At 43.5% G+C, this 26,220-nt stretch overlaps 1 protein-coding gene across 6 annotated transcripts in view; it reads right to left on the bottom strand.

Moving 5' to 3' along the window:
• The window catches only part of LOC123517591 (lachesin-like), a 338,020-nt gene that overhangs the window by 66,071 nt on the left and 245,729 nt on the right, over positions 1 to 26,220 (bottom strand). For all 6 annotated transcript variants that reach the window (XM_045277852.1, XM_045277848.1, XM_045277849.1 and 3 more), the window contains one exon: positions 25,244 to 25,451. In XM_045277852.1, the coding sequence (XP_045133787.1) occupies positions 25,244 to 25,451 (208 nt within the window). The remainder of the gene's footprint in view (positions 1 to 25,243; positions 25,452 to 26,220) is intronic.

Here is a 26,220-nt window from a genome sequence, read left to right as displayed (position 1 = left end):
GACTCATGGCGGGTGACGGGTGGCAGAGTTCATTGCTAGTCTTGCTCTGCCAGCCCGCCCACCCATTAATGATGTTCTGACTAATCATTCCAACAAAGATCGGTATGAACATTAATATTCGAGCTAAACGGAAGAACAAGTAAATTGTTTCGTTAATTTTGTTCTGTTTTCCGCCTCGCTCCGCAGCGTCGACCGGTGCGTGGAGCTGAGAGTAAAATAACAAGCCCAAAGAACTCCATTAAGGCGGCTGGTAATGGGAACCCAACCGACGCTTACCAAACTGTTATCAGAAATTTGGGGTCAGTTTGGCGGGGCGGCTGCAGGCCCAGGAAGACTTCATTTCCGGGACGGAACCAGCGGGACCACGGAGCTCAACTTCGGGTGACTGGCGGCACATAACTCCCACCGTCGGTCTTAATTACTTCTCCATTAAAGCGAGGTGAACGAATGGTTTCCTTACATCTACTTCATCTACCTCCAGGGAGCATAACGTGCAAACCCACCGCCACCGTCCTGCTGTGTGTCTCCATCAACACACTGCGTGACGCGCCGAGAGGAAAGAATCACACCAATATGGCCAATCTTTCCTTGTTTCTGGATTCATCGCTTGCTGAGGAATACAAAGATTAACCGCGCGCACACGCACACAAGCACACACACACACACACACACACACACACACACACACACACACACACAGAGAGAGAGAGAGAGAGAGAGAGAGAGAGAGAGAGAGAGAGAGAGAGAGAGAGAGAGAGAGAGAGAGAGAGAGAGAGAGAGAGAGAGAGAGAGAGAGAGAGAGAGAGAGAGAGAGAGAGAGAGAGAGAGAGAGAGAGAGAGAGAGAGAGAGAGAGAGAGAGAGAGAGAGAGAGAGAGAGAGAGAGAGAGAGAGAGAGAGAGAGAGAGAGAGAGAGAGAGAGAGAGAGAGAGAGAGAGAGAGAGAGAGAGAGAGAGAGAGAGAGAGAGAGAGAGAGAGAGAGAGAGAGAGAGAGAGAGAGAGAGAGAGAGAGAGAGAGAGAGAGAGAGAGAGAGAGAGAGAGAGAGAGAGAGAGAGAGAGAGAGAGAGAGAGAGAGAGAGAGAGAGAGAGAGAGAGAGAGAGAGAGAGAGAGAGAGAGAGAGAGAGAGAGAGAGAGAGAGAGAGAGAGAGAGAGAGAGAGAGAGAGAGAGAGAGAGAGAGAGAGAGAGAGAGAGAGAGAGAGAGAGAGAGAGAGAGAGAGAGAGAGAGAGAGAGAGAGAGAGAGAGAGAGAGAGAGAGAGAGAGAGAGAGAGAGAGAGAGAGAGAGAGAGAGAGAGAGAGAGAGAGAGAGAGAGAGAGAGAGAGAGAGAGAGAGAGAGAGAGAGAGAGAGAGAGAGAGAGATTCACTGGAACACCGCAGAGATGTGGCGGCAATCGTAGTGTTCCATAAGGCACAGGTGCAAAGAGTGCCACATCTGGCAGGGCTGCGTCATCCTCTGAGAGTCACCGCACGGAGCACGAGAACGGTGCTCAATGGTGGTGACGCCGTAGAGGTGCCGCGATCCCACGGGTGTCAGCATCAACGCACCTTCGCAGGACGCGTCTCCAGGATGTGGAACTTGTTCACGGCCGCGGTGCCTCACGTCCAGGAGATGAACACACACAGTGTCAAACTGATGGCACATAAGTGGAGACAGACACTGCCAACTCCTCTGACACTCTTTGTGACGTGACACTCAGTGTAGTGCAGTGCGTGAATAGTGCTAGTGAAGTGAAAAGAACAGTGCTCCATTTACATGCTGACCATCTTGTATATTATCTATTTTTAAGTCTTGTAAATATTGTAGAGAAATAGATTGTAGTACCCTTAGAATAGGTAGCACACGACAGTGCGCCTTTGGGTACATGTTCTTGTGTATAAATTATGTTTAAATAAAAAAAAAAAGAGAGAGAGAGAGAGAGAGAGAGAGAGAGAGAGAGAGAGAGAGAGAGAGAGAGAGAGAGAGAGAGAGAGAGAGAGAGAGAGAGAGAGAGAGAGAGAGAGAGAGAGAGAGAGAGAGAGAGAGAGAGAGAGAGAGAGAGAGAGAGATCCGCCACACATATACTTATACACAGTAGCTTCGTCCTTTCTCCCAGTAAACCTTCTCCTCACGCCCTCATCACTTCCCGCTCTTGTGTCGGGAATCAGAGCACAGGCTACCGCAGAATGGGAGGGGCCGCCCTATCAGACAAACTGGCTCGCCCGACGCTATCTAAACGACACCCAATTACATCATTTTTCCTGGAGAGGCTGTGTCGGCGTTTTGAGATGGAGTGTGCCGAGAGGGTGATGTATTGCTTCATATCTATAACCTCTCTCAACTCTGTCCGCCAGAAATTTTTGGCTTTAATATTTAGAGACATTGTAAGTAAAATTTATAGTTCCTCTTTAGTGAAGTATCGCCCAGTGAGTGGCGGCGGGGTAGACGTCAGGGAGGGCGTGGGCGGCTTGTCCTTAGTATGAACTTCGCCCGAGACTAAGCCACACCCAAGGACCACGAGAAAGGTGGTATGGGAGATGCGGCGTAAGCAGTCTGCCACTGAAATAGCTGTACTCCACTCCTCCGTCACTGAAATTACTACAAGATTCCTATTCTGCTCGGGAGTACCGCCGGCGGCCCTCGAGGTATGTCGCTGCATGACGCTTGCCCACTTTTTCACAGGAATGACTTTCTTATTCAATGTATCTTTGACATCTACGAAATTTTACAAATCTTAGTCGAGATTGCTGAGTCCTTAGATTAGCCTCCATCAAATATTTGCACCAAACGCTTTAAGGAAACATTAATTAGCGAAATTGCCGTAAAATCTCAGTGTGGATAAGCTTTCGCTGAAAGACAAACTCTGTTTACAGTAATACAGTGAACTATCATTCGTATCCAGTACATACACACTGGTGGTGACTGACCGCATCCCACAGTCTCCGGGGAGAAAAAACAGAGGTGCTGCTGCCCTTCACTTAATTTTGTCTTTTGCTTTAAGGCGAAAGAAATGCTTAAGTGGCAAAAAAAAAAAAAAAAAAAAAAAAAAAAAAAAAAAAAAAAAAAAACTATCACCAATTTCTTTTAGTATTGTAAAAAGAGAGACAGAATGCAAGACAGCAAAAGCCGTTCGCCAAGTCAAATATTGATAAAAGTACGGAAGATATTTACCTTACTATCAAATTTTGTGACATCGAGACATCGATTACATGATCAACTCTAGATATAAATCTTAGATATTTCATTTTCTACACTAAACAAACACAGCGGAGTGGTGCGTCTGATATCTTCATCAACAAACAGAATAGCTACATCACGAGGCGACCTGAGGCAAACACACTTTGTCTGCAAACGCTGAGTAGATTCTGTTTGCTGGAAGAGAATCTCTTCCTGCGGACACTCATGGCCAAGAATTCAAGTGTTTCCCCACGAGTGTCATCATTGCATTCCCTTCTCTCAGGGATGCAAAGGAGCATGTGTTTCATTAAACTAATTACACTGTGAGTGGGGGCAAGGATGGAATGGTAGATGGATGGGTGGCAGGGGGTGTGGGTGTCTAGGCTCGAGGCCTCATCGTGGTGTAACCCCTGAAAGCTGGGGGAGCGAGCAGCATAAGGTTGTGTGAACAAAGGTTCTACGGGATTCCCATCTCTTCCATCGTCTTCACGCTGCCTCGGGACTCCTTCCCCTAGGAGTGGCCGCCAATGCAGGACGTGGCAGCACTAGTGGAGTGTGACGAAGTTAGCGGCGCCGCTAATTAGGTAAAAGGTGTCTCTTCAGGGTGGGCACAGAGTCCCGGCAGGACAGAGGCGAGGCGTACTGCCACTGTTCTCATTGTCCACCACATTCACTGACGTCAATGGTACTTACGTTCAGCTTATGTAATTGTGGTACAGTATAAGTAAATACACAATTTGTTTGCATCTTTCTAAATAATGTTCAACACTTCAGTCAACACTTCCCCTTTCCATTCCTCTAACAGTAACGTGAAGGCAAGTCGAAGTTCAAAGATAACAAGAAAGATTTCATTGGAAGTAAAAAAGAAAATCGGTTTCATATATGTTTCTTGCGTAACGACAGCTATTTTTCTCTTTTCTCCTCAGTCTGAAGAGGGCAGTGCACTGGAGGATGATATTGCTGATTGAGTAAGTACCGTCAGAAAACAACAGAAGAGAAGAGGTAAAAAAAAAAAAAAAGTGATATTAATGATAAACAGCGTAAGGTACAGGAATCGGTAAAACATTCATGAGGAGCAGTAGATAGTGAGGGAAGAGGCGAGGCAGAGTAACTTTCCCTCCCTCCTCCCATGAATGAGTAAAGAAGCCTCGATGAAATGAATGGATGAGGCAAGTCAAGGAGTGAGAAATGGGGGTGATAGACTCTGACGAGGAAAAATGGAGTGCAGAATGAATGACAGAGGCAGAAGGGGCGAAGATTCCCCTGAGGGTGGAGTGAGGGAGGCCGAGCGATGGGGCGCGGGAGAGGAGGAAAAACAGCGGATGTTTAGAAGGGTCGGTGTGATTGAAGCCTGATAATATGAGAGTAATGTTGCCGGCCTGCTACCTCAAGACCGGGACCAGGTTAAGGCAGTTTTACGCACGCACGCTCAAGGCCTCTCAGCTTGTCAATCACCAGCAGTAAGCACGCACCTGAACAACAAACCTAACACACCAGCAATGATTGCATGGCTGCCACGAGTCGGTGAGCCACTAAACCTTACATGACGTGGGATTTATATCAGTGTTCCAATTCTGTCCTGGAGAAAGACGCGTAACACAACAGACAGCGGTTTCACTTGCGTCTGTAAAATACTTAGACGTTTCCTTATATATATATATTTTTCACCGATAAAACAGGTTATTTATTGAGCAGATATTTCAATGGGCCTACGAAGGGAAAATCGAGGTTCTCATTCAGGAGTCTACTCAACGAGGCTCCTACACCAGACACTAAAAGAACCCAGCCTGAGTTCTCAAATGCTCCAATTAAAAAGCTTCATAAGATCGTAGTTGGCGTGAAGGCGGAGCAAACGTGTCGTTCATTTGAATTTACTTGTGGCATGGGGGACCGAGCGGGGCAAGGAATGATGTGTGGGAGGAACAAAGCAAGGGGCAGCAGGGCGTGGTGTGGGGGAAACGTGCGGGCGGCGGCGTGGTGTGATGATAATGCCCTCTGTCCACCCACGGTTTATTTAGCGGGAGGGTGGGTCTGGCTGCGGGTCAGGTACGGTACTGATAAGGCAGGTGATGGATGCTGCCTCACCGTAATGGAGTCTTTATCAGGCTCAGGGTACTTATTCACACCAACATGATTTTCTTTTTTCTTTCCCTCCTTTTTTTTTTTTTCTATCTCCAGCGGGTGAAATGAGGAAAAACGACCTTACGAGTTATCTAGAGATGTTCCAAGGTGTGTGTGTGTGTGTGTGTGTGTGTGTGTGTGTGTGTGTGTGTGTGTGTGTGTGTGTGTGTGTGTGTGTGTGTGTGTGTGTGTGTGTGTGTGTGTGTGTGTGTGTATACCTAAGGCAGACAAAGTGCGGTACAGACCCTGGCCACAACAGCAGCAGCAGAAACAGCAGCAATAACAACGCCTCAGCTGGACAAGGTCACGTACATACCCCCGACAGCAACAGGAGAGGAGCTGGACAATTAATGCAACCTTTCCGTGTAATGCAAGCCTTGTGTGTTATATTTCTGGGGCGGATTGCAGGCAGTAGTGTTTCCGTTTTGATGTTTACCAAGGGAACGATCCCGTGAGCCGGAAAGAAGAGAGAGAGAAAGAGAGAGAGGGAGAGAGAGAGAGAGAGAGAGAGAGAGAGAGAGAGAGAGAGAGAGAGAGAGAGAGAGAGAGAGAGAGAGAGAGAGAGAGAGAGAGAGAGAGAGAGAGAGAGAGAGAGAGAGAGAGAGAGAGAGAGAGAGAGAGAGAGAGAGAGAGAGAGAGAGAGCAAACAGGAAAATGAAGAATGGTATAAAGATATGCATGGAAAAAATGGAAATGAACAAAGAAAAAGAAAAAAGGAAGGAAGGATTGACGAGGAAACAGAGAGAACGTTAGATGGAGAGAGAAAAGGATGATTTTTTCTTTTAGATATATTCATACGTGGAAGGAAAGACAAGACAAGGTATACAAGAGGTTACATGATTACGCCGCTAACCATTACTATGCTTCTTTGAGAGTATTCAGCAAAGCGAGTTGCGTCACATTAGCTGGGCCTGCTAAGTCATTTCTCTGTGTTCATTGATATCGGCATTAATCCATCATTCATCAGAGAGATCATTCACACACTCAACTATAACTGCTGACGTAACATACATAACCTTCCAGTCAATACTTCTCACTTTTTTTTCTTAATCACGTAAAATTCGACAGAGCGGCGTCAGGAGTGCAAGGACGGATAGTTAACTTGGTGATGGACGTAATTTTTGTAATGGTATTTAAGTTAGGGTTTCGAAAATATACCATGATTCTCTCTCTCTCTCTCTCTCTCTCTCTCTCTCTCTCTCGCTTCATGATGTACCCTCAATGTTACACGACAAAATCCACAGTAACGACACCACAGCATGACGGGGAGAAGTCCTGGCGGCCGCGGGGGCGTGTGAGGGCTGGGTGGTGAGGCAGCGGTCCACACCGCAGTGGCACACTTTATTACATGCTGGAATGGTACTTTGTTGTGAGGTGTTCTTGTGGCAGGAAACACTTGCAGCAATCACTTCATGGGTTGGGAGCAAAACCCGCTGAATTCCAGTGAACTCCATCGCCCCATCAGGTGGAACTCCTCCGTCCCCGCACTACTGTAACTACGAAAACTTTTCTAAAAATCTGAAAGCGTGACTGATTGTGGGGTTTGAGCTTCAGCAGGACGCCTCCTGGGCCCCGCAGCTCACCCGGCGAGAACACTCTTTTCTCCCAGACTCTGACGACCCTCTTTCCTTATATCTCTTAATCCAGGTGATGTTTCTTCATCTCTCTAAAGTTCCTTAAATTTCTCCTCTCCTGGCGTGCCCCTCCTCCCTCCTCCCCGCGTGGTGCCCTGTATTACCCGGCGGGGATTAAGTCATGATTCAGGAAACAAATAGAGTCAGCTGAGGCGGATCAGGCGGGCAGGTGAGGCGCCGCGGAAAATTTACACCGGGCAATATGAGGTGAGCCCCGCGATCTGTCCTAATAGTCTCGCGGTTCCTCCTATCTGCTGCCGCCGTGCCGCCCTCCGTGGATCAGCTGACGCACCTCGCAACTGCGGAGACTCAGGAGCGAACTGCTCAACAAGACCGACGGGAAAAGCGAACAGATTCGTGTCTTCGCTGCGTGTCTTCGTCTTCGCCTCCTTCTACAGGTCATTTCTTCTTTCATAATTAACGTTGTCACATCCTGTCTTTAAAATAAAGCTGTAACTGTGAGTACTGGTTGTTCTCTTTCTAACGTAAAGCCTATTTCGAACTGTACTGAATAATTATGGCAGCGCGTAGCATTAGCAAAAAACATTGCTTTTATAGAGAATGATAACCCAGGGAGGCTGCCTTGCAGTGCTGTTATGGACACAGCCATGCGTTACTTGATGTAAATAAGCAATATGTGTACAAGAACGCACAATAAAAGCAATAAAATACAAGGAATAGTGAATCATTATTACATGTTTTAGTAAATGACTATTGAATAAAGTAATAGGTATTCGCCATCATACAACACGCAATAATCATTCATTCCTGTCAGTGGTATTCACCAGTGTTCAGCGTTTGTTGCATGCAATGCCATTTGCTTTGTGCTTCCAAATGACTGGCCTGGAGACACAGGAATTGTGGTGAACGCTGATGCCACAAAGGTGACGCTGCCTTATATTGCAGCTGGGTTGACATAATTTCAATCTATTTAATTTTTGTTAACATAAGGTGCGTTATAATGAAATTTATTTCTATTATATATATATATATATATATATATATATATATATATATATATATATATATATATATATATATATATATATATATATATATATATATATATATATATATATATATATATATATATATATATATATATATATATATATATATATATATATATATATATATATATATATATATATATATATATATATATATATATATATATATATATATATATATATATATATATATATATATATATATATTTAATTTTTATGTGGAGTTTCCATTACAACTTTTACATCTTGACAGCTGCTTACCGTTGTCGCATGAATCTGTCAGGATCACGAGGCTTAAATGTGAACAGTACCTAAGTAACAATATAAGGTAAGTGACGAAATTAACACACACAAAAAGAGGTTTACATGATACCAATACATTTAAGTTATAGATAACTGAGGCTAACCTGAAACACTTAAAAAATGGTAAATATAGAGTGAAAAGAAATAAAAAGTGAGCTAACGCCGTCGCTGGGGGAGGCGTAAAGGTCATGCAATGTGACCAGGAATGGGTGGATTACCTTCACATAAGTCATGGATTGGTTGAAAAATCTTACGTTGTGAATTATCGCTTTGACCGCAGTGGCTTGCCGTCACGCTTGATAGAATGGAATGCTGCAAATTTATACCGTAATTGTGAAAGACAATCCTAAAAAAAAGAAGATAAATTAAATGTTATATTCTGTTCCTATTCAGTAAAATCATGTAGAGCTATTAAAAAAAAAATGAAATGAAAATTTTAATGGAAGGCGGAACAGAGAATATGACATGATAGAGAGTGTTCTCACGATGCTTTCACTCCTAACCACTATGTGCGCGATGTGCTTCATGAACATGTGAAAAGGTCACGGATGCAACCTTCTCAAAGTCTTCTTGTCGCCGATGGGTAAAACGAATACAGGCATTTAATTTTAATCGCGCTTCTTTCTTGTGGGAAACGCTTTATATATATATATATATATATATATATATATATATATATATATATATATATATATATATATATATATATATATATATATTTACAATCTGGTTAAAACTTCCAGTGTCTCTTTTTGATAACAATATTTAGTTTTATAACGGTTGTGAATTATAAGCCTGTTTGTGGCGGGAGGGCGCTGCTTCCCAGTATGTATAATGCACGCCTACGTCCCGCCAACGTTACTGTTATTCTTGCTAGTGTCACTTTCATCATAAAGTGTTGGGTTCTCTTGTTATCACAATTCTGACGCTTGCCATTCTCCTCTCAGCGTCATTCTGATTCTGAAAGTCGCCATCATTATCTTGTCAATGTCATTCTCATTCTGAACTCCGATATTGTGTTATCAGTGTCATTACAAGTATACTATTCAGAATTACTCAGCGAAATACTGAATTGCTTTAGTTTAGCCTGCAGGAGAATTTACATAAGTATGCCATAAAAGAAAAAGGACACCTGAAATGAAGGCTTAGTGTCATTACGAGTATAATATTCAGAATTACTATTAAAAACTACGAAACACTGAATTGCTTTAGCTTAATCTGCTTAAAAATCTACATGAGTATACCTTAAAAAAAATGTAGGCTTCCATTCTGTAATACTAGCAACTAGATATTACAGGAAACGGTGCCAAAAGAAAACGGGAAGTCAACAGAGAGAGAGAGAGAGAGAGAGAGAGAGAGAGAGAGAGAGAGAGAGAGAGAGAGAGAGAGAGAGAGAGAGAGAGAGAGAGAGATATGCGAAAAAAATAATCTTGTGAAAATAACAGAGGGAAAAAGTGTCAGCGTGGTAAGAAATATAAGGCTTGACAACTTGGTAAAGGTAAAATACAAATATCAGAGGAAGTAAAAAGATCAGAGCTTGGATGGAAGAAATGAGGCAGAGGCGAGGAGGAAAAGCAGGGAATCACACCGCAGGAGAAAGGTGTATATATATATATATATATATATATATATATATATATATATATATATATATATATATATATATATATATATATATATATATATATATATATATATATATATATATATATATATATATATATATATATATATATATATATATATATATATATATATATATATATATATATATATATATATATATATATATATATATATATATATATATATATATATATATATATATATATATATATATATATATATATATATATATATATATATATATATATATATATATATATATATATATATATATATATATATATATATATATATATATATATATATATATATATATATATATATATATATATATATATATATATATATATATATATATATATATATATATATATATATATATATATATATATATATATATATATATATATATCCACCCACTCGAGGGTGCGGCCCTGTTGCTTTCGCGTCTGCAACTGCATATGAAGAACTCCAGCACCACACAAGGATCTTCACTTCTCCTGATGATGGTCTAGGAAAACCGAAAGACGTCTAAAGAAAGAAGAAATAAAGAATGGAATATCTCGAAAGACTTAACACCAACCAGCCAAACATCACAAGACTGCTACAGAAAACAAAGTACAAGCTAAACAACTCCGTCACCGCTGTACACTTCAAAACAACATGTATACTGAATGGCCTTCTCGCAATATATATATATATATATATATATATATATATATATATATATATATATATATATATATATATATATATATATATATATATATATATATATATATATATATATATATATATATACACACACACACACACACACCCGGTAGCTCAGTAGTTAGAGCGCTGGCTTCACAAGTCAGAGGACCGGGGTTCGATTCCCCGGCCGGGTGGAGATGTTTGGGTGTGTCTCCTTTCACGTGTAGCCCCTGTTCACCTAGCAGTGAGTAGGTACGGGATGTAAATCGAGGAGTTGTGACCTTGTTGTCCCGGTGTGTGGTGTGTGCCTGGTCTCAGGCCTATCCGAAGATCGGAAATAATGAGCTCTGAGCTCGTTCCATAGGGTAACGTCTGGCTGTCTCGTCAGAGACTGCAGCAGATCAAACAGTGAAACACACACACATACACAAACATACATATTCTCGCAAATTTCAACTTCAATTCTACAACGCTCGTCTTCAAGCAAGAAAATACAAATAAAGTTTAAAATAAAAAGAATATTTAATACAAATTTTATGAATGGATATTTAAATCGTTGTGTCAATAATTTCAAGAGTCAGGTAACAAATCTCATGTTATCGTCTCACGGAAAAGTTATTTGTAAATGACACAATCGAGGTGAGCGTTCAGGTTACACGATTATTGATGAGCCAACGCGGCAGTGAGTGGTGCAATGATCCCAAGAGCAGCACGCCTGTTCTGAGCACCACCGCGAACAAAGACGTCTTGGTTAGAGGGTGAAATAAAAGTCTGGAAATAAGACACAAGAAATGAGTCGCCCTGAGAAGACAAGTCCCCGCGAGGGAGATCATAGAAATACGTCCATCAGGTTTCTCAATCAGTGTAGGAGTAATTACAGGAAGGCTGCCACGGGCGAGGGTAAGTGCGCGTCAGGGAAATGTGATAGTCACTGCTGAAGTAAAGTGACATGAAAGGAGACCATTCTCGTATCAAACGTTAGCACATTAAGGTTTATTAATATCGCCTTTTTACAATCTTCGTTTTTTGCAACTGCATGGATTCCGCAAAATCTGTTCTTTAAGGAATTATCTCTCTTTATGGCTTTTGACCAAACATTTGCTGTAAAAAAATCTTCTAAAAAAACGGCGAATAACTCTTAAAACTTAAAACGAATATCAATCAGTATTATATATATATATATATATATATATATATATATATATATATATATATATATATATATATATATATATATATATATATATATATATATATATGTATAGGTATATAATATGTGTCTATATCTTATAATTCTTTCAGACCGTTCTATAGTTGTTTAGGTCAGTTAGGTGCTTTTATGGCCATTCACAAGTAACCTTGTCCAGTCATGTACCCAATCTACTCCTTTGTAGATGATTCTCAGTTTCCAATTTCAATATTATTTGTGAATTGATCCTTTAGATGGAATTAAGAGAAACTTCAGAAATTTTGATAATAATTGGATAAAGACAGAGTTTCTACACCTCCAGGTATACAAAACACTCATACAGACAACTGTCCTTGAGGATGAGAGTAACTCGTCTTTCCATGTTCTTTCCCACAACGCTGATTACAAGCGGCATTATCTACTTGTATGTGACAAGTCCTAACACACGATGTTTTACTTTCCAGGCTGCAGCAAAAGCTTTTCTTTAAATGAAAATTTTCTCTTTTATTGACTTACTGACTGTCACTGATTTTCTTCACTTCCAAAAATGCTGCATGCCGTCTACTTTACATTCGGCCATGAATCACAACACTTGGCCTCAGTCTTTACTCGGTCCGTCTTACCATTTACGAATTTCACAAGTATCTTACTCTTGTAATTCCTTCATTGGTAAACTCTGTTGGTTTTTCCTGCTTCCTATCTTTTAAAGAGAGCTGCTAAAGAAATATGATCAATACTGATTCTTTTACAATATCTGTTTTGGGAAACTTCATTAGAACGATTCCTCTTCATCAAATCTCTCTCTCTCTCTCTCTCTCTCTCTCTCTCTCTCTCTCTCTCTCTCTCTCTCTCTCTCTCTCTCTCTCTCTCTCTCTCTCGAGAGAGAGAGAGAGAGAGAGAGAATGCGTCTGTTACTATCTCTTTAAGGGAAAGAAATGTCAATTATTAATAACACATTTACCACCAAGGAAGTTAAATTCAACACAAATGTCAAGGTATCATCTCTAGACAAATTCAATGAGCGATCGTACGTACAAGTTTGAGTTAAGCTCCGTGCCATAAGGGAGTTCATGTGTGTAAAACAGAACTATGGCCAAGCGGGTAAAAAAAGCCGTTCTTCTCTTACATTCTGTATTTGTCACTCTGTGGCAGTGTTGGCTTCATTGCTTTTTGAATCGCTTACTGCACTTCCTGTTGGCGCCGTGGCAGTGTTTTATAACGCCAAGTGCTGCCTCCAAAACTAAATGTTGAATGTATTTGTTTTATTAAATGTTGAATGCATTTGTCTTGATGGAAGGCAAGTTATTATTAATTGAGTCTTTTTTTTTCCATTATTTTTAATTCATGAAACTTAAAGGGTAAGTGGATTCTCTCTCTCTCTCTCTCTCTCTCTCTCTCTCTCTCTCTCTCTCTCTCTCCGTCATGCTATAATACTTGGGAAAATACATTAACCAGCACAACATCAACAAGAACACCACCACGAGCAGCACCAGTTACCTACAACATCAAACTCTGAATTATTGATACCAGCTGCTCGTGATGTCAACAATAATATGACCATTTCAAGGCGAGGGCACACTGTCTTCATAGATAAATAACGGCGACTCTACACTAAGAGGGCTAACCGGGTAAACTTTTTAATGGAAGCAAAGTTATGGTGTGCAGAGGAGCCTTATCCTATACATCAGAGAGAGAGAGAGAGAGAGAGAGAGAGAGAGAGAGAGAGAGAGAGAGAGAGAGAGAGAGAGAGAGAGAGAGAGAGAGAGAGAGAGAGAGAGAGAGAGAGAGAGAGAGAGAGAGAGAGAGAGAGAGAGAGAGAGAGAGAGAGAGAGAGAGAGAGAGAGAGAGAGAGAGAGAGAGAGAGAGAGAGAGAGAGAGAGAGAGAGAGAGAGAGAGAGAGAGAGAGAGAGAGAGAGAGAGAGAGAGAGAGAGAGAGAGAGATACAGGCAGACAATAGACAGATCCACACACTCATGCGCGCGCGCACGCGCACACGACACGCACGAGCGAGAGAATGAACATAAATCGAGGTATATACGACCAATGGAGAGAGACAGACAGAGACAGACAGAGACGAAGAAAAAAAATAACGGACAGACAGACAGACGGACAGACACTGCAGGGAGGAAGAAGGCAGAGTTCCCAAGCTGACGGGACCAATTAGGGAAAATGTGGCAGAAGTTAATTTTACTAAGTTAGCGGCGAGGCATCGAGGAGCGAGCACACGAGTAGCCCTGGTGCAGCTAAGAGGAGGCGGCGCAGCACCTCAGAGATACGCCACACCACCTCAGAGACACGGAAATACATATAGAAGATTCTGAGTCTCCCATCTCAACGCCTGATAGGAACGTAACAACATAATACCTAAAACACATAGAAAACTCAGCACATACGCAGCTTAGAAACTAAAGACCTCAGGAACCAATAGTAACACAATAAAAAAAAAGAAACACTCTTCGTACACGACATTTCTGAACCCCAACATCCTGCAACACACCCCTACGAGCACCACACACCATAGGAACATGATATTTAGTGAACGAGACAATGGAAACGCGACACAGAAGGTACACAACATTTCAGCGGCCGGAACATCCTTTATATAGTATTCCACGATAACCAAGCACCAAGAACAGCACCACGGGGAAAGCAGCGGACTGAAGCCAAGTAATTCTAGAGTGCACTGGTGTACAGAAGGCAATACGGTAGAGGCAACAGAAGAGATGAGGTTAGCCTGAGAAGTCACAAGAACGCTAAGAGGAGGCGGTATAGGAGACAAGATGCTTATCTTTATTTAAACAGAAAGCGAGAGGAGTGAGAGGGAGCAGGAGGAGGGAGCGCTAATCCTTTGTTTTGTGACTTAGAAAGGTACGTCATGCCCTTGTTATTCCGTGCCATAACTCGAGGGCTAAGACGCGCTGGACGGCCGGAATCTGGAGATAATTGCTCGTTTTTTTTAAAGTGGTCAGGCCCGCGTCGTGTGTCTGCACCAGCCAGTGTCAACTACCGCGACGCACCGTAATGAGCCTCGTCACTTTGTATAATTACAAGAGGAAAAAAAAAAAAATAAATATGTGCTTAACCCATTTCTTTTCTAACCCGAGGGAAAAATAATGGATGATTCATGACAGATTACAGCTACTTCAACCACGAGTCCTGCACACCCGTAATGTTACTATTCTATGTGGGCGCTACTGGAGAGAGAGAGAGAGAGAGAGAGAGAGAGAGAGAGAGAGAGAGAGAGAGAGAGAGAGAGAGAGAGAGAGAGAGAGAGAGAGAGAGAGAGAGAGAGAGAGAGAGAGAGAGAGAGAGAGAGAGAGAGAGAGAGAGAGAGAGAGAGAGAGAGAGAGAGAGAGAGAGAGAGAGAGAGAGAGAGAGAGAGAGAGAGAGAGAGAGAGAGAGAGAGATATCAACCATTTCCCGCCACACACGCAGCTTCACCAACACGGACAGCAAGGAGACAAGGCAGCCTGCAGCTTTGGGAAAACAACAGGGCGGCGGCGGCAGCAACAGTGGTGGCGACGCGACGCTTCTGATGTAAATAATCAAATCGTCTTTCAAAATCAATGACCTAATACACGCAACTGATTAGCGGGTTTGATTAGTCCGTCAATAGACATTCGGGGAGAAATAATTGAGTTTATCGCTAAATACTAACTCACTATTCGTTAGGGCGGTGGCAAGGTAGCAGAGTAGTATTATAGGGCCGCCGCTACAAACAAGGCCTGACGAAAGGGAAGGGGGCGGTGGGAAGGGGAAAGTTCCGATTCGCCGTTTTTGTCGCGGCCAGTGGACGTGAAATTTGACGGGGGTGGGGCAGGGCTGACGGCACAGAATGAAAATTGATGCCATGAAAATGCAATTAGACGCCGACTACATGTGGACTAAACACCATATGAGTGAGGCAGTGTGTGTGTGTGTGTGTGTGTGTGTGTGTGTGTGTGTGTGTGTGTGTGTGTGTGTGTGTGTGTGTGTGTGTGTGTGAGAGAGAGAGAGAGAGAGAGAGAGAGAGAGAGAGAGAGAGAGAGAGAGAGAGAGAGAGAGAGAGAGAGAGAGAGAGAGAGAGAGAGAGAGAGAGAGAGAGAGAGATTATGGACACAGGTTAGGAAGGATGCAGCGTAAAAAGCTATGGAAGGGTGAAGGATGGCAGCTGGGAGGTGAGAGGGTGGGGAAGGCGGTGAGGAGATCCCAGACGTCTATTGAATGTATGCTCTTCAGTCTTTAAGTGTGCACGTTGATTAGATAGTTAAGGGAGTAAGAAGTGGATGTTCTCTTTTCCTATCATGATCACCCCGTCAGTACCAAGCCGCGTTTTCATATTCATTGTGGTGATTCTTGGTGATTTTCTACAGCTTCAGAAACTTAGGTTGAGATTCTAATATTGAAGACTCTGGCCATTATTTTTTTGACCACCATAGATCCTTCCTAATGCAAATATAATCGTCTAATCATATAAAAAAAATCATGGCAAATATGCGTCTCAGTACTGAAAAAGTTAAAAACAGGATCCCATCTCCAATTTCACCCCCATTTCCTGTGGGTTGTAGTAAAATTAAGTCACCTATGAACACTTCTAAAACTAAATCCATCTTTTTAAATTACCTGCTAAGAACCTCACTTGCTCGTCCATGTCCAGTACCAAGCAAACACCATCGAAGTATTGATGGAGAAACGGGTAGAGTGACGGGCACAAGCAGCGGCTGGATACGGTACGAGGCTCCACACTGCGTAACATTACCGCCGTCTGGCCGCTGGATGCTTCTGCCTCATCGGGTTTGTGGCACACCGTCGGGGAATCACGTGTTAGGGTTGTATCTGTGTTTTGCAGAGACTTCACCGGACACAGATAATTGCAACTGCCACCCCGAGCCTTAGTATCGGTGTTGCTGCCAGCTCCCCGCCCGTCACACAGAGGGGAAACTGGTAGAGAGGGGAATGAAAGCGATGAGAAAGTAGAAGGTGGTGGTGCACGGCAGGCTGAGTGGAAGGAAAGACTGACGCGGGGATGATATGGAAGGGAAGATGAGACATCAAACTGCAAGGCATCATAGTGGTAAGCGGAGGACGTGACGTGAATAAGAGTGAGTGATAATAGTGATTAGAGGTAGAAGCAATGAACGACAACACATAAGGAGTAGCACAATTTTTTTCTACTGCAACTTTTCCGAGAGATCGTTGACCTCTTTTGTCTGTGGAGACTTAGTCGGTCCGTCCCCGCCAGTGTTTACGGCCTGTATCCACCGCCACCACCCAATTCGAGCCAGCCGGACCATTTTGCACCGAACAGCACAGAGGCGCCCAACGCTGTGTTCAGTGAGGCGGGGAAAGCCTGATAGGCTGAGGGACTGTAATATGTATGTACTACATCTACAACCCTCTCTCTCTCTACATGTGTGTGTGTGTGTGTGTGTGTGTGTGTGTGTGTGTGTGTGTGTGTGTGTGTGTGTGTGTGTGTGTGTGTGTGTGTGTGTGTGTGTGTGTGTGTGTGTGTGTGTGTGAGGATAAGTGTGAGCCTACGTATGACTCACCTCGCAACTCTTAGTGTATCTTATTGTATGGTGTCCTAACTTGGTCCTTCTCAAGGCGGCAGCTCCACCATAAATACCAACCCACAACGCAGACACGTTTCCTCAGTCGTCTGGCTGTGGTCGAGGCGCCTTACCCTCTCCTTTATCGTCCGTAATACTCTTCATTACTTTCTTATTGACATCACGACAGCGATACTGACTTTTCATTGCCTGAGTGTTGAGGAAGATAAGGCAAGACTGAAGAGAGAATGGCACTCCTGCATCGCGTTTCTCTTTTAACACACGACAAGAAATACATAAACACTTAAGTACAGTAAGGTTCCATAACTTGATGGAAATGGCACAACGATAACGCAGTAAAAGTAACAGTAACCTTGCGAATAAAAGGGGATCCAAGAAGCAACCACTTCGGGTCAAACTCAATGCCAAGATTTAAAGTACGCCCAGCGTGGTAAACACAGCTCAGCATCAGTGAATCTTACCCTCGCAGACCTGCACTAGGGCACGCGCCTCGTCGTCTTTCTTAGATGACTTAAGAAAGAATATATACTTTTCATTCTTGAATGTTTTCCACTTGTTATATCAAGATCAAGACGGTACGCTGCAGACATCCATTCTTCGATCATCCAACCAGTCACCTACTCACCGACCTACACACCCACACACTGCATCATCAACAGCAGCTACAACAAAAAAATACCACCACCACAACCACCACCACCATCAGAGTCAACAACAACCCTCCCTGTTCAGGCCTCACACACCCTGCCGCCTCTATCTGTGCCTCGCGGTCAACACACCCAGCGCCCTCACACCTGTGCCCTCACACCTGCCAGACCCAGTGCCGACCTACCGCTGGAAGCACGAAAAAGCATAAAGTGATAAAAGGTGTTTTGTCTAGCATTCTGCACCGCTGCCTCCACCGCTGGGCTTCTCTCTGTTGCGTCCGCTGGAGCGAGGGTGGCGGAGGCTGCCCGGCTGGTGATAATAAGCCCTGATGGACCCTTACTTCATACGGCTTCGTTAATTACTTTAGCAGCGCACTTCCCGTTCCCGTCGTCTTTTTCTTTTTCCTTCAGTTCGTCCTGCTGCTCCCTCTGCTTCTGCTCGCGTTAATTCCACAGAAAAATAGGAGTAAAGGGTATGACGTCCAGACAACACCCTCGTCGCGGCTCACAAATCCATGGCAGAACAATAGAAAACCGACATCTCACTGAAATAAAAAAAAAAAACAAAAACAAACAAACAGTAAAATGAATAAAATGTGTGTATACGAAATCTACATCTGAATTCTTTGTTCCGCGAGATTTAGCGATGAGCTTCTTTTGTGCTTTTTATTTTTGCGCCCACGTGTGTGTGTATGTGTGTGTGTGTGTGTGTGTGTGTGTGTGTGTGTGTGTGTGTGTGTGTGTGTGTGTGTGTGTGTGTGTGTGTGTGTGTGTGTGTAATTCACCTCGGTCGTTTGCTGGTCACCCAGCCAGTCTTCCCCATTACGGAGCGAGCTCAGATCCCATAGACCGATCTTCGGGTAGGACTGAGACCACATCAACACACAACACACCCGGGAAAGCGAGGCTACAACCCCTCGAGTTACATCCCGTACCTATTTACTGCTAGGTGAACAGGGGCCACACATTAAGAGGCTTGCCCATTTGCTTCGCCGCTTACCGGCGGTGTGTGTGTGTGTGTGTGTGTGTGTGTGTGTGTGTGTGTGTGTGTGTGTGTGTGTGTGTGTGTGTGTGTGTGTGTGTGTGTGTGTGTGTGTGTCCATAACAAAATCGTATAATTAAGAAATTCATCAAAACAACTTATTCTACTTTTTACACTCATTATCAATCTCAGAACATGTGCACACAACCTTTCCAATACAATGATCACAAAATTTTACCCCTCCCAAAAAAAAAAAACCTATTTGTCTTGAAGAGATAATAATACCATAAGAAAAGGCTTTTCCTAGAAAAGAAGGAGGAGGAGGAGGAGGAGGAGGAGGAGGAGGAGGAGGAGGAGGAGGAGGAGGAGGAGGAGGAGGAGGAGGAGGAGGAGGAGGAGGAGGAGGAGAAGAGGAAGAGGAAGAGGAAGAGGAAGAGGAGGAGGAGGAGGAGGAGGAGGAGGAGGAGGAGGAGGAGGAGGAGGAGGCGGAGGCGGAGGCGGAGGCGGAGGCGGAGGTACAATCAGGAAAAACGACGGAAAAACAAGATGAATTAGACAAAAATTTATAAGGATGGCGGATGAAAGACTGAAAGGAAGAAGGCTATAGAACATCTAATAATAATACTAAAAACTGCAAAGATGAGAGAGAGAGAGAGAGAGAGAGAGAGAGAGAGAGAGAGAGAGAGAGAGAGAGAGAGAGAGAGAGAGAGAGAGAGAGAGAGAGAGAGAGCAAAATTAATTACGATCGTCGAGAAGGTTGGAGGGTGAGACAGTGGAGAGAGAAGAAAGAGGAACGAAGACGGTGATGAAGAGACAATGCAGGGAGGAAATATGAAAAAAAAAAAAAAAATGAATCTGTACTAAAGATAAAAAGATGAGCGACACAAAGACTTACAGTTGAAAAAAAAAACGAGATAAAAATGTAAAAACAAAAATTGAAAAGAATCTTAAGTTTAAAAGCAGCTTTCTTTGGTTAAAAAAATATCGCCTTTCTCTATATTCATTTATGCATACAATTATTTTTTCTTTGGGGCGACGTAAAAGTTTGATTTGCTCTAATAGTTTACTGGGTTGAAGCGAGACAAAAAGCGTTACTCTCACTTAACTGAGGACAGGAGACCACGATGAAAAGAAGCACTAATGTCAAGTGGTGTATCTACCAATCATGCACAGACCGAGTCAACTAAGCGTTCCATTCTGTGGTTCAGGTTGAGGCAACAGACAACGTGAGAGGAGAGACAGGAGCGACATCTAGTAAGGGCGACGGAGGGACAGTAGCAAGTCATACAACATGCAAAGACTGAGCCGCTTCACTTACACCTTAAAGCTTCACACCTGGCTAGCTCACTATTCAGCAGGGACATGTGACCTCTCCCACTCACTCCCCCTCACTCTCACGTTCCTCCCACACCACACTTCATTAACATATCCCACCACACCGCCACCCCACTTCCGTTTTTTCAGACCATCTCCCAGTGGTCTCTTAAAGTTGCTGATGCATAAAATTGTACAATGATGTCAAATATACGTAAAGTGTTTAGAGAAAAGAACACGTGTTTACATAAATGCTGCAGGTAACGGACTTGTTAGTATTATAAGACATTTTTTTCCGTATCTCTTCAAAATCATTGATGACGGCAAATGTATTTTCGTCCTCGCGTTGACGACAGTGGTGAAGTTATTATTGGCGACAGGGAGACGGAAATAATTGGAGTGGTACTGTTATGGAAAGTCGAGCAGCGGCGGGTGTGGTGGTGACGGTAATAAGGAAAACAACCCCTCCAATCTTAATAGATGGAGGTGTTCTTGATTCCAGACATCCATAACTGTAATGTGCTGGAACATGATTTTGACAGCGAGGTGCAGGGAGGCGCTATACACGTGCTCTCCTCCCACAGTCCCTTGGCATCATCACTGTTCATTTCACTGCACAGAAAGGTCTCGGATGTATAGATGTACTGACATTCATCCACACTGCAAGTGTGAAATATTGGCCTGACGAACATTATTAGACTGAGCTGAACTGCAACGGATTCTTTTTTTATTTAACATTACAATGAGCGATGGTGATGCTTTTTGTTGAATTGTTTACATTCAGCCATTGCTTTAGCGTATTCCATGTTAGTGGTGTGGACGTCTGTTTCTATTCACTTATGTATTTATCTTAATCATCAATTAAAAATGAATCAATTTGTTATGATACCCAACAAGTATACCTTCTTGTGAAAGATGGCATACAAGTTTATCTTGACCAACCTCGTGCAGTACTTTCACAACATGTGGCAGCAACACTGTTCAAAAACACCGTGACACTATCACTAACTTCCTAACTTGGCAGATCCCAGCGTTAGCACTGGAACTACACACACACACACACACACACACACACACACACACACACACACACACACACACACAAGCAAAGCCCAGCGTGGCGGCCCCTGTGTTGGCTGGCTACCTTCGCCACCACTCCCCATTCAGCCTTAACATTTGAACTTCTACATTTATGTCTTTGCTTACATGTTTTCAACCCCGCGGAATAAAAAAAAAATCTCTTCATTGTGCGGCGCTTTGCCACCAGTTTCCAGTGTCCTCGGCATACACACCGATCACCAATACAATAAATAAAAACTATACAACAGAATCATGCTGAGTCGTCCACGAGGAAACATGAAAATGAAAAACAGTAAGAAACATATTGAAAAATGAACAAGGATACTGTGAATAATACAGGGATGTGCTTTTGTTTCAAACTATGCTATAACCTTTTTATTTTTACATTTTCCCTCACACAACATCAACGGACGTGCTCCGAGACCTTATTCAACTAAAATATTTCCGTTTTGTATTTCATTGGATGCTATTTCTTTTCTAGTCCTTCTCATCCATTTTTTTGTTCTCGCCAGTATGCTTCTTACCGGTCCGTCTTCTGTGACATCCCATGCCCCTACCTCTCCTTGCCACACAAGCCTGCATGGGTGTACTCCGCTACTATTGCTCTCCGCAAGCTTCACCCTGGCACCAAAACACTTCAAACCACAAAACATTCTGCTCCATTTAACATTATTCCGCCTCGCAACGACCCCCTCCTCTTTCCTCCCTCGCCTCTCACCAAACTGCGGAAGAAAACATCAGTGATTCAGGTCACGGCTGATTCAGGCACGGGGCCCCTTGATGGCGGACACACGTGAATACTCAAGTTTTCTTAACCATCGACCTTCGCCCCGGAGAGACAGACGCCCGCCTCTCTTTTCCCTCCACCCTCAACCATATTGTCTCGCTTCTTTATATTAGTCAGTGCCTTTTTTTTTTTTTTTTTCTCTCCATGCATTTTCTTTATTGTTCACGGACGCGCGTAATTTCTCTCTCTCTCTCTCTCTCTCTCTCTCTCTCTCTCTCTCTCTCTCTCTCTCTCTCTCTCTCTCTCTCTCTCTCTCTCTCTCTCTCTCTCTCTCTCTCTCTCTCTCTCTCTCTCTCTCTCTCTCTCTCTCTCTCTCTGCGTTACATGCAAATGTCTTAATTTTCCTCCAACCGCTTCTATTATATTTTCATGCCATTCCATTCCGTGTTTTCTCCCTCATTCTTGCAGCCTTCGTTAGTCCTGCTTTTGTTTCACATTTTTTCCTTTCCCTTCAACATTTTTCAATCATTCTCCTAAATAGACATTTCAATGACAGTGGAATGCATGAATTCAGTATTTCTTCTACCATTCATTAACTATTATTATTGAAATCATTATCATTGTTATTATTATTATTATTATTATTATTATTATAAAATTGCGAGAATTCCTGTATATAACGTACCCATGTAAGACGTCTTGTCTCTTCTTCACTTTGTTGGATGTCAGCCTTGTTTACAGAGGGATGTTGTTGCTATTACCATCGTCACTGCTGTTATTACTACAACTATCTTCATCATCATCGTCATCGTCATCATAGTTGCTGTTGATGTTTTTGATGTGCTTATTATCACTTTGTTGATTATATTTCTACCGTTCATTACTTTGCACACAGATTGACGCTTTCTGTGCAACAAACATTTTTACAATAAGAATGAAATAACAACCCCGTCAACTAGTTTCTGATTTATGACTTTTCCCTCAAGATAATCCAGCAGAAAAAAACAAACAAACAAACTAAAGCGACCTGTTACATGTTCTTGGATGTTTACTGTCTTTCTCTCCGCGGGGCTTCACTCTTGCCTCTCTCTCTTGATTTCGCTGCCTTGTCGCTTCACTTCCAGATCATCTTCCTCTTTACCCTACACTGCCACCCTGACCCTTCCAACACCCGACCCTGCTTGCTGCTGCCTCACACTCTCACCTTCACTCCCCCATCATGAAGAGAGTGAGGAGGAAAAATCAAACAAATATGAAAACTTCCTCTTAAGCCTCAGAGCTGCAGTCCCCTGAATCCTCTCTCTCTCTCTCTCTCTCTCTCTCTGTGTGTGTGTGTGTGTGTGTGTGTGTGTGTGTGTGTGTGTGTGTGTGTGTGTGTGTTGTCGCCCGTGCGGCCCGCCAGTCCTTCGTCTTTACGGGGCCGCTGCTCGCCGGTCCAAGGCCACACTAATGCTCAAAGTTTGACCACACGGCGACCACTCGGGTGTTGCCTCCTTTATTTACCTCATCGCCTGACAGCACCTGTTACGTGGCCGCTAGGCTTTGCTGATACGTGGGTTCGTTATTCGTTTTGTTTTGGTGTGTGTGTGTGTGTGTGTGTGTGTGTGTGTGTTTACGACGACCCCGCGTGCTGACATCCAAGTACTTCTGGCACACATACGTAGTGCGTACTGCCATGTATGTACGGGCGCATCACACATCACGTTAATGGGCAGACACTTGTATCAAATAAAAAAACATCTCGTTCACTCATCCTTACTTTCTTTCGCTATCTAATTGGTCTTAAGAATGTTATCGGCTATGTGCCCAACTTCACGCCACACAGAGCGAGGCGGACAAGTCACAGTGACGTGCAAGCGTACCCCTTTAATACCTTTAGGTGGAAAAGAGAGTGATGAGCATAGCAGTCATTCTGCAGATAAAAGAAGGTATATAAAAAAGAAGTTTTTATGGCATTCTGCGAATGAACGCCACAGAAAACCGACGTGGATCGCCTCCATGAACGAGGAACACACGCCCATCCAAGGAGCTATGTTCAGCACACTTACCAGTTCATGGAGGCGTAAATTTGTTAATCAAAATAACAAAATAGCCTTCCTTTACGTGCTGGTTCCTTTCAGTCACTTGAGGACAAGGACGCCGCCTCCGCCTGACTTGCCTGACGAGATGGCAAGCCGCGCGGGTCGCGGGTAACCTACGGCAGCGCCTCCCACTGCTTGCTAAACGTATGCACAAAGTTTCAGAAGCCCCCAGTCCGGGGTCACAATTGAGTGTAGCTGTGTCTGGGAGCCTCGAGCCAGAGTGTGTGGCTCAAGTTTGCCGCCAGTTATAGGTGAGCTCGCTGCTTGTGTCGCTGCATGGTGACGTGTGTACAGGACTCGCGCGAGTCAAGTCGCTTTCCTCATTATGAAAGTCGAGTCATCTTAATTCTCTCACTGTTGTGATGCATGTTGACTCCTCGAATCAAATGAGATACTTGGAAACATTAAGCAAGACAAAACAATGACAATCATATCATGAATCCTTCGGTAGTTGTAGACTTAGACGCACTGAGCATTTGGTGTTGCCTGGAGCACTCTTGGCGAGCAGCGCGGTGTGTTGTGGACAGGGAGATGTGGTGCGGGGGCGCGTCGGGTGTCTGATTGATGAACTACCCGCCGTGATGCGGCCGAGTGTTTCCGAGTCGTGCCTTGCTTTCTGAAAACCAATTAACACAGTAAACTACGAAACCCACTATCCTCCTGCCCTTCCCACTCTCCTTCCCCTCCCGTCCACGACGTACCCCATCTTCCCTCCCTCCACCGCCCCACCTTGTTAACTATTCGTGCCGAGGAAAACTTCACCGATAGAGAGACTGACGACGTCTTATGCATAATCCATGATCGAATGGGCTCCCTTTCCCTGCGGCTTTGGGTTTCGCTATGAAAAAAATATATATAGTTAAGTCAGTTTTCCGGCTGTAGCGGAGCACCTCGTAAATGTAAGATGTGTGTGTGCTCTGCGTCCATGAAGGGAAATAAAAAAAAAATGCAGCACGACGACATGGTACACTTCGGAGTTCTCTGGCATAAAAAAGTGTGTGTGTGTTTCTACACTTACAGAAGTTTACATAAAGTGAAAATCAAACAAATCTTGGCCAGCAGCACGTCACGCCGCCTGGATGACGGAGCACGCTCCTGTACACAGACTCAGGTTAAGGTCATGTACTCACCCACCACGTTGAGGATTCCAAACTGACTCTTGGCCACGATGGTGTTGACCTGACACATGTAGGTGCCGGCGTCCGTGGCGTTGACACGAGAGAGGTGCAGCGTCCAGGTGCGGTGGCCATCGTAGGTGACATTGACCCGTGGGTTACGCGTGATGACGTGCTCCTGCACAGTCAGAATGGCTGACTTGTCAAAGGCAATCCACGCAACCTGCAAACAAGATTAAATACATTCAATGTAAAGCAGCAACAAAAAAAGTATCCACGACTTCTCACCCATCTCTCAGCTTCTGTTGTTCAAGACGTGCTACTTGTGCACAGTTTCCCAACACTAGGAATATCAAAGCACAATATAAGTCATTCTTGGAAATTGCAATGAAGGATTACTGAAATGATTAACGTAAAGATGAGAAAATAATATGATTGTTTCAACCTATCTTTCACTCCAGTAAACTAAATACATGTAACATTTCAGCAAGTAATATCTTGCATGAACTCAATTGATCACTGGCAACCATCCATAGTAAGGTCCGTAAGGAGGGAGTGAAGGAAATCGTTAGTTGAGCGGTGGTTCTCTATTATTCACATCTTACATAATTCAGACAAAAAAGACTTAAATCTAGCGCATTACAAAGTTGCTAAGCGACGCTCAACACAAGACTTGTACAAAGTTGTTTTTATCAAGTGAGCGCAACAGGAAACACAGCAGGTCTCGCTAAGCAATTAATCCTTGGCCAGACTGGTAACACGAACCGGCGCCGCACCACTGTGTTGAACGTGATCAACGGAGGCGGCGGCCAGTGTTTGGTGAGGCCAGGATCAGAAGGCGGCTTCGTGGATTGCTGCATCTCTTTTATTTGAAGAGTTAGTAAATCTGAATGAGTGACGTGGTGCAGGCGATCAAGCAGATTAGTGATTAACAAGCGAAACACCCGGGACTGATCTGGAACTGCTACGCTCCAGTCAAGGGCGATGCCCCA

This window comes from Portunus trituberculatus, chromosome 42 (assembly GCF_017591435.1).
Source record: "Portunus trituberculatus isolate SZX2019 chromosome 42, ASM1759143v1, whole genome shotgun sequence".
Taxonomy (NCBI): Eukaryota; Metazoa; Arthropoda; class Malacostraca; order Decapoda; family Portunidae; genus Portunus; species Portunus trituberculatus.
This window is presented reverse-complemented; position numbering and strand designations above follow the sequence as displayed.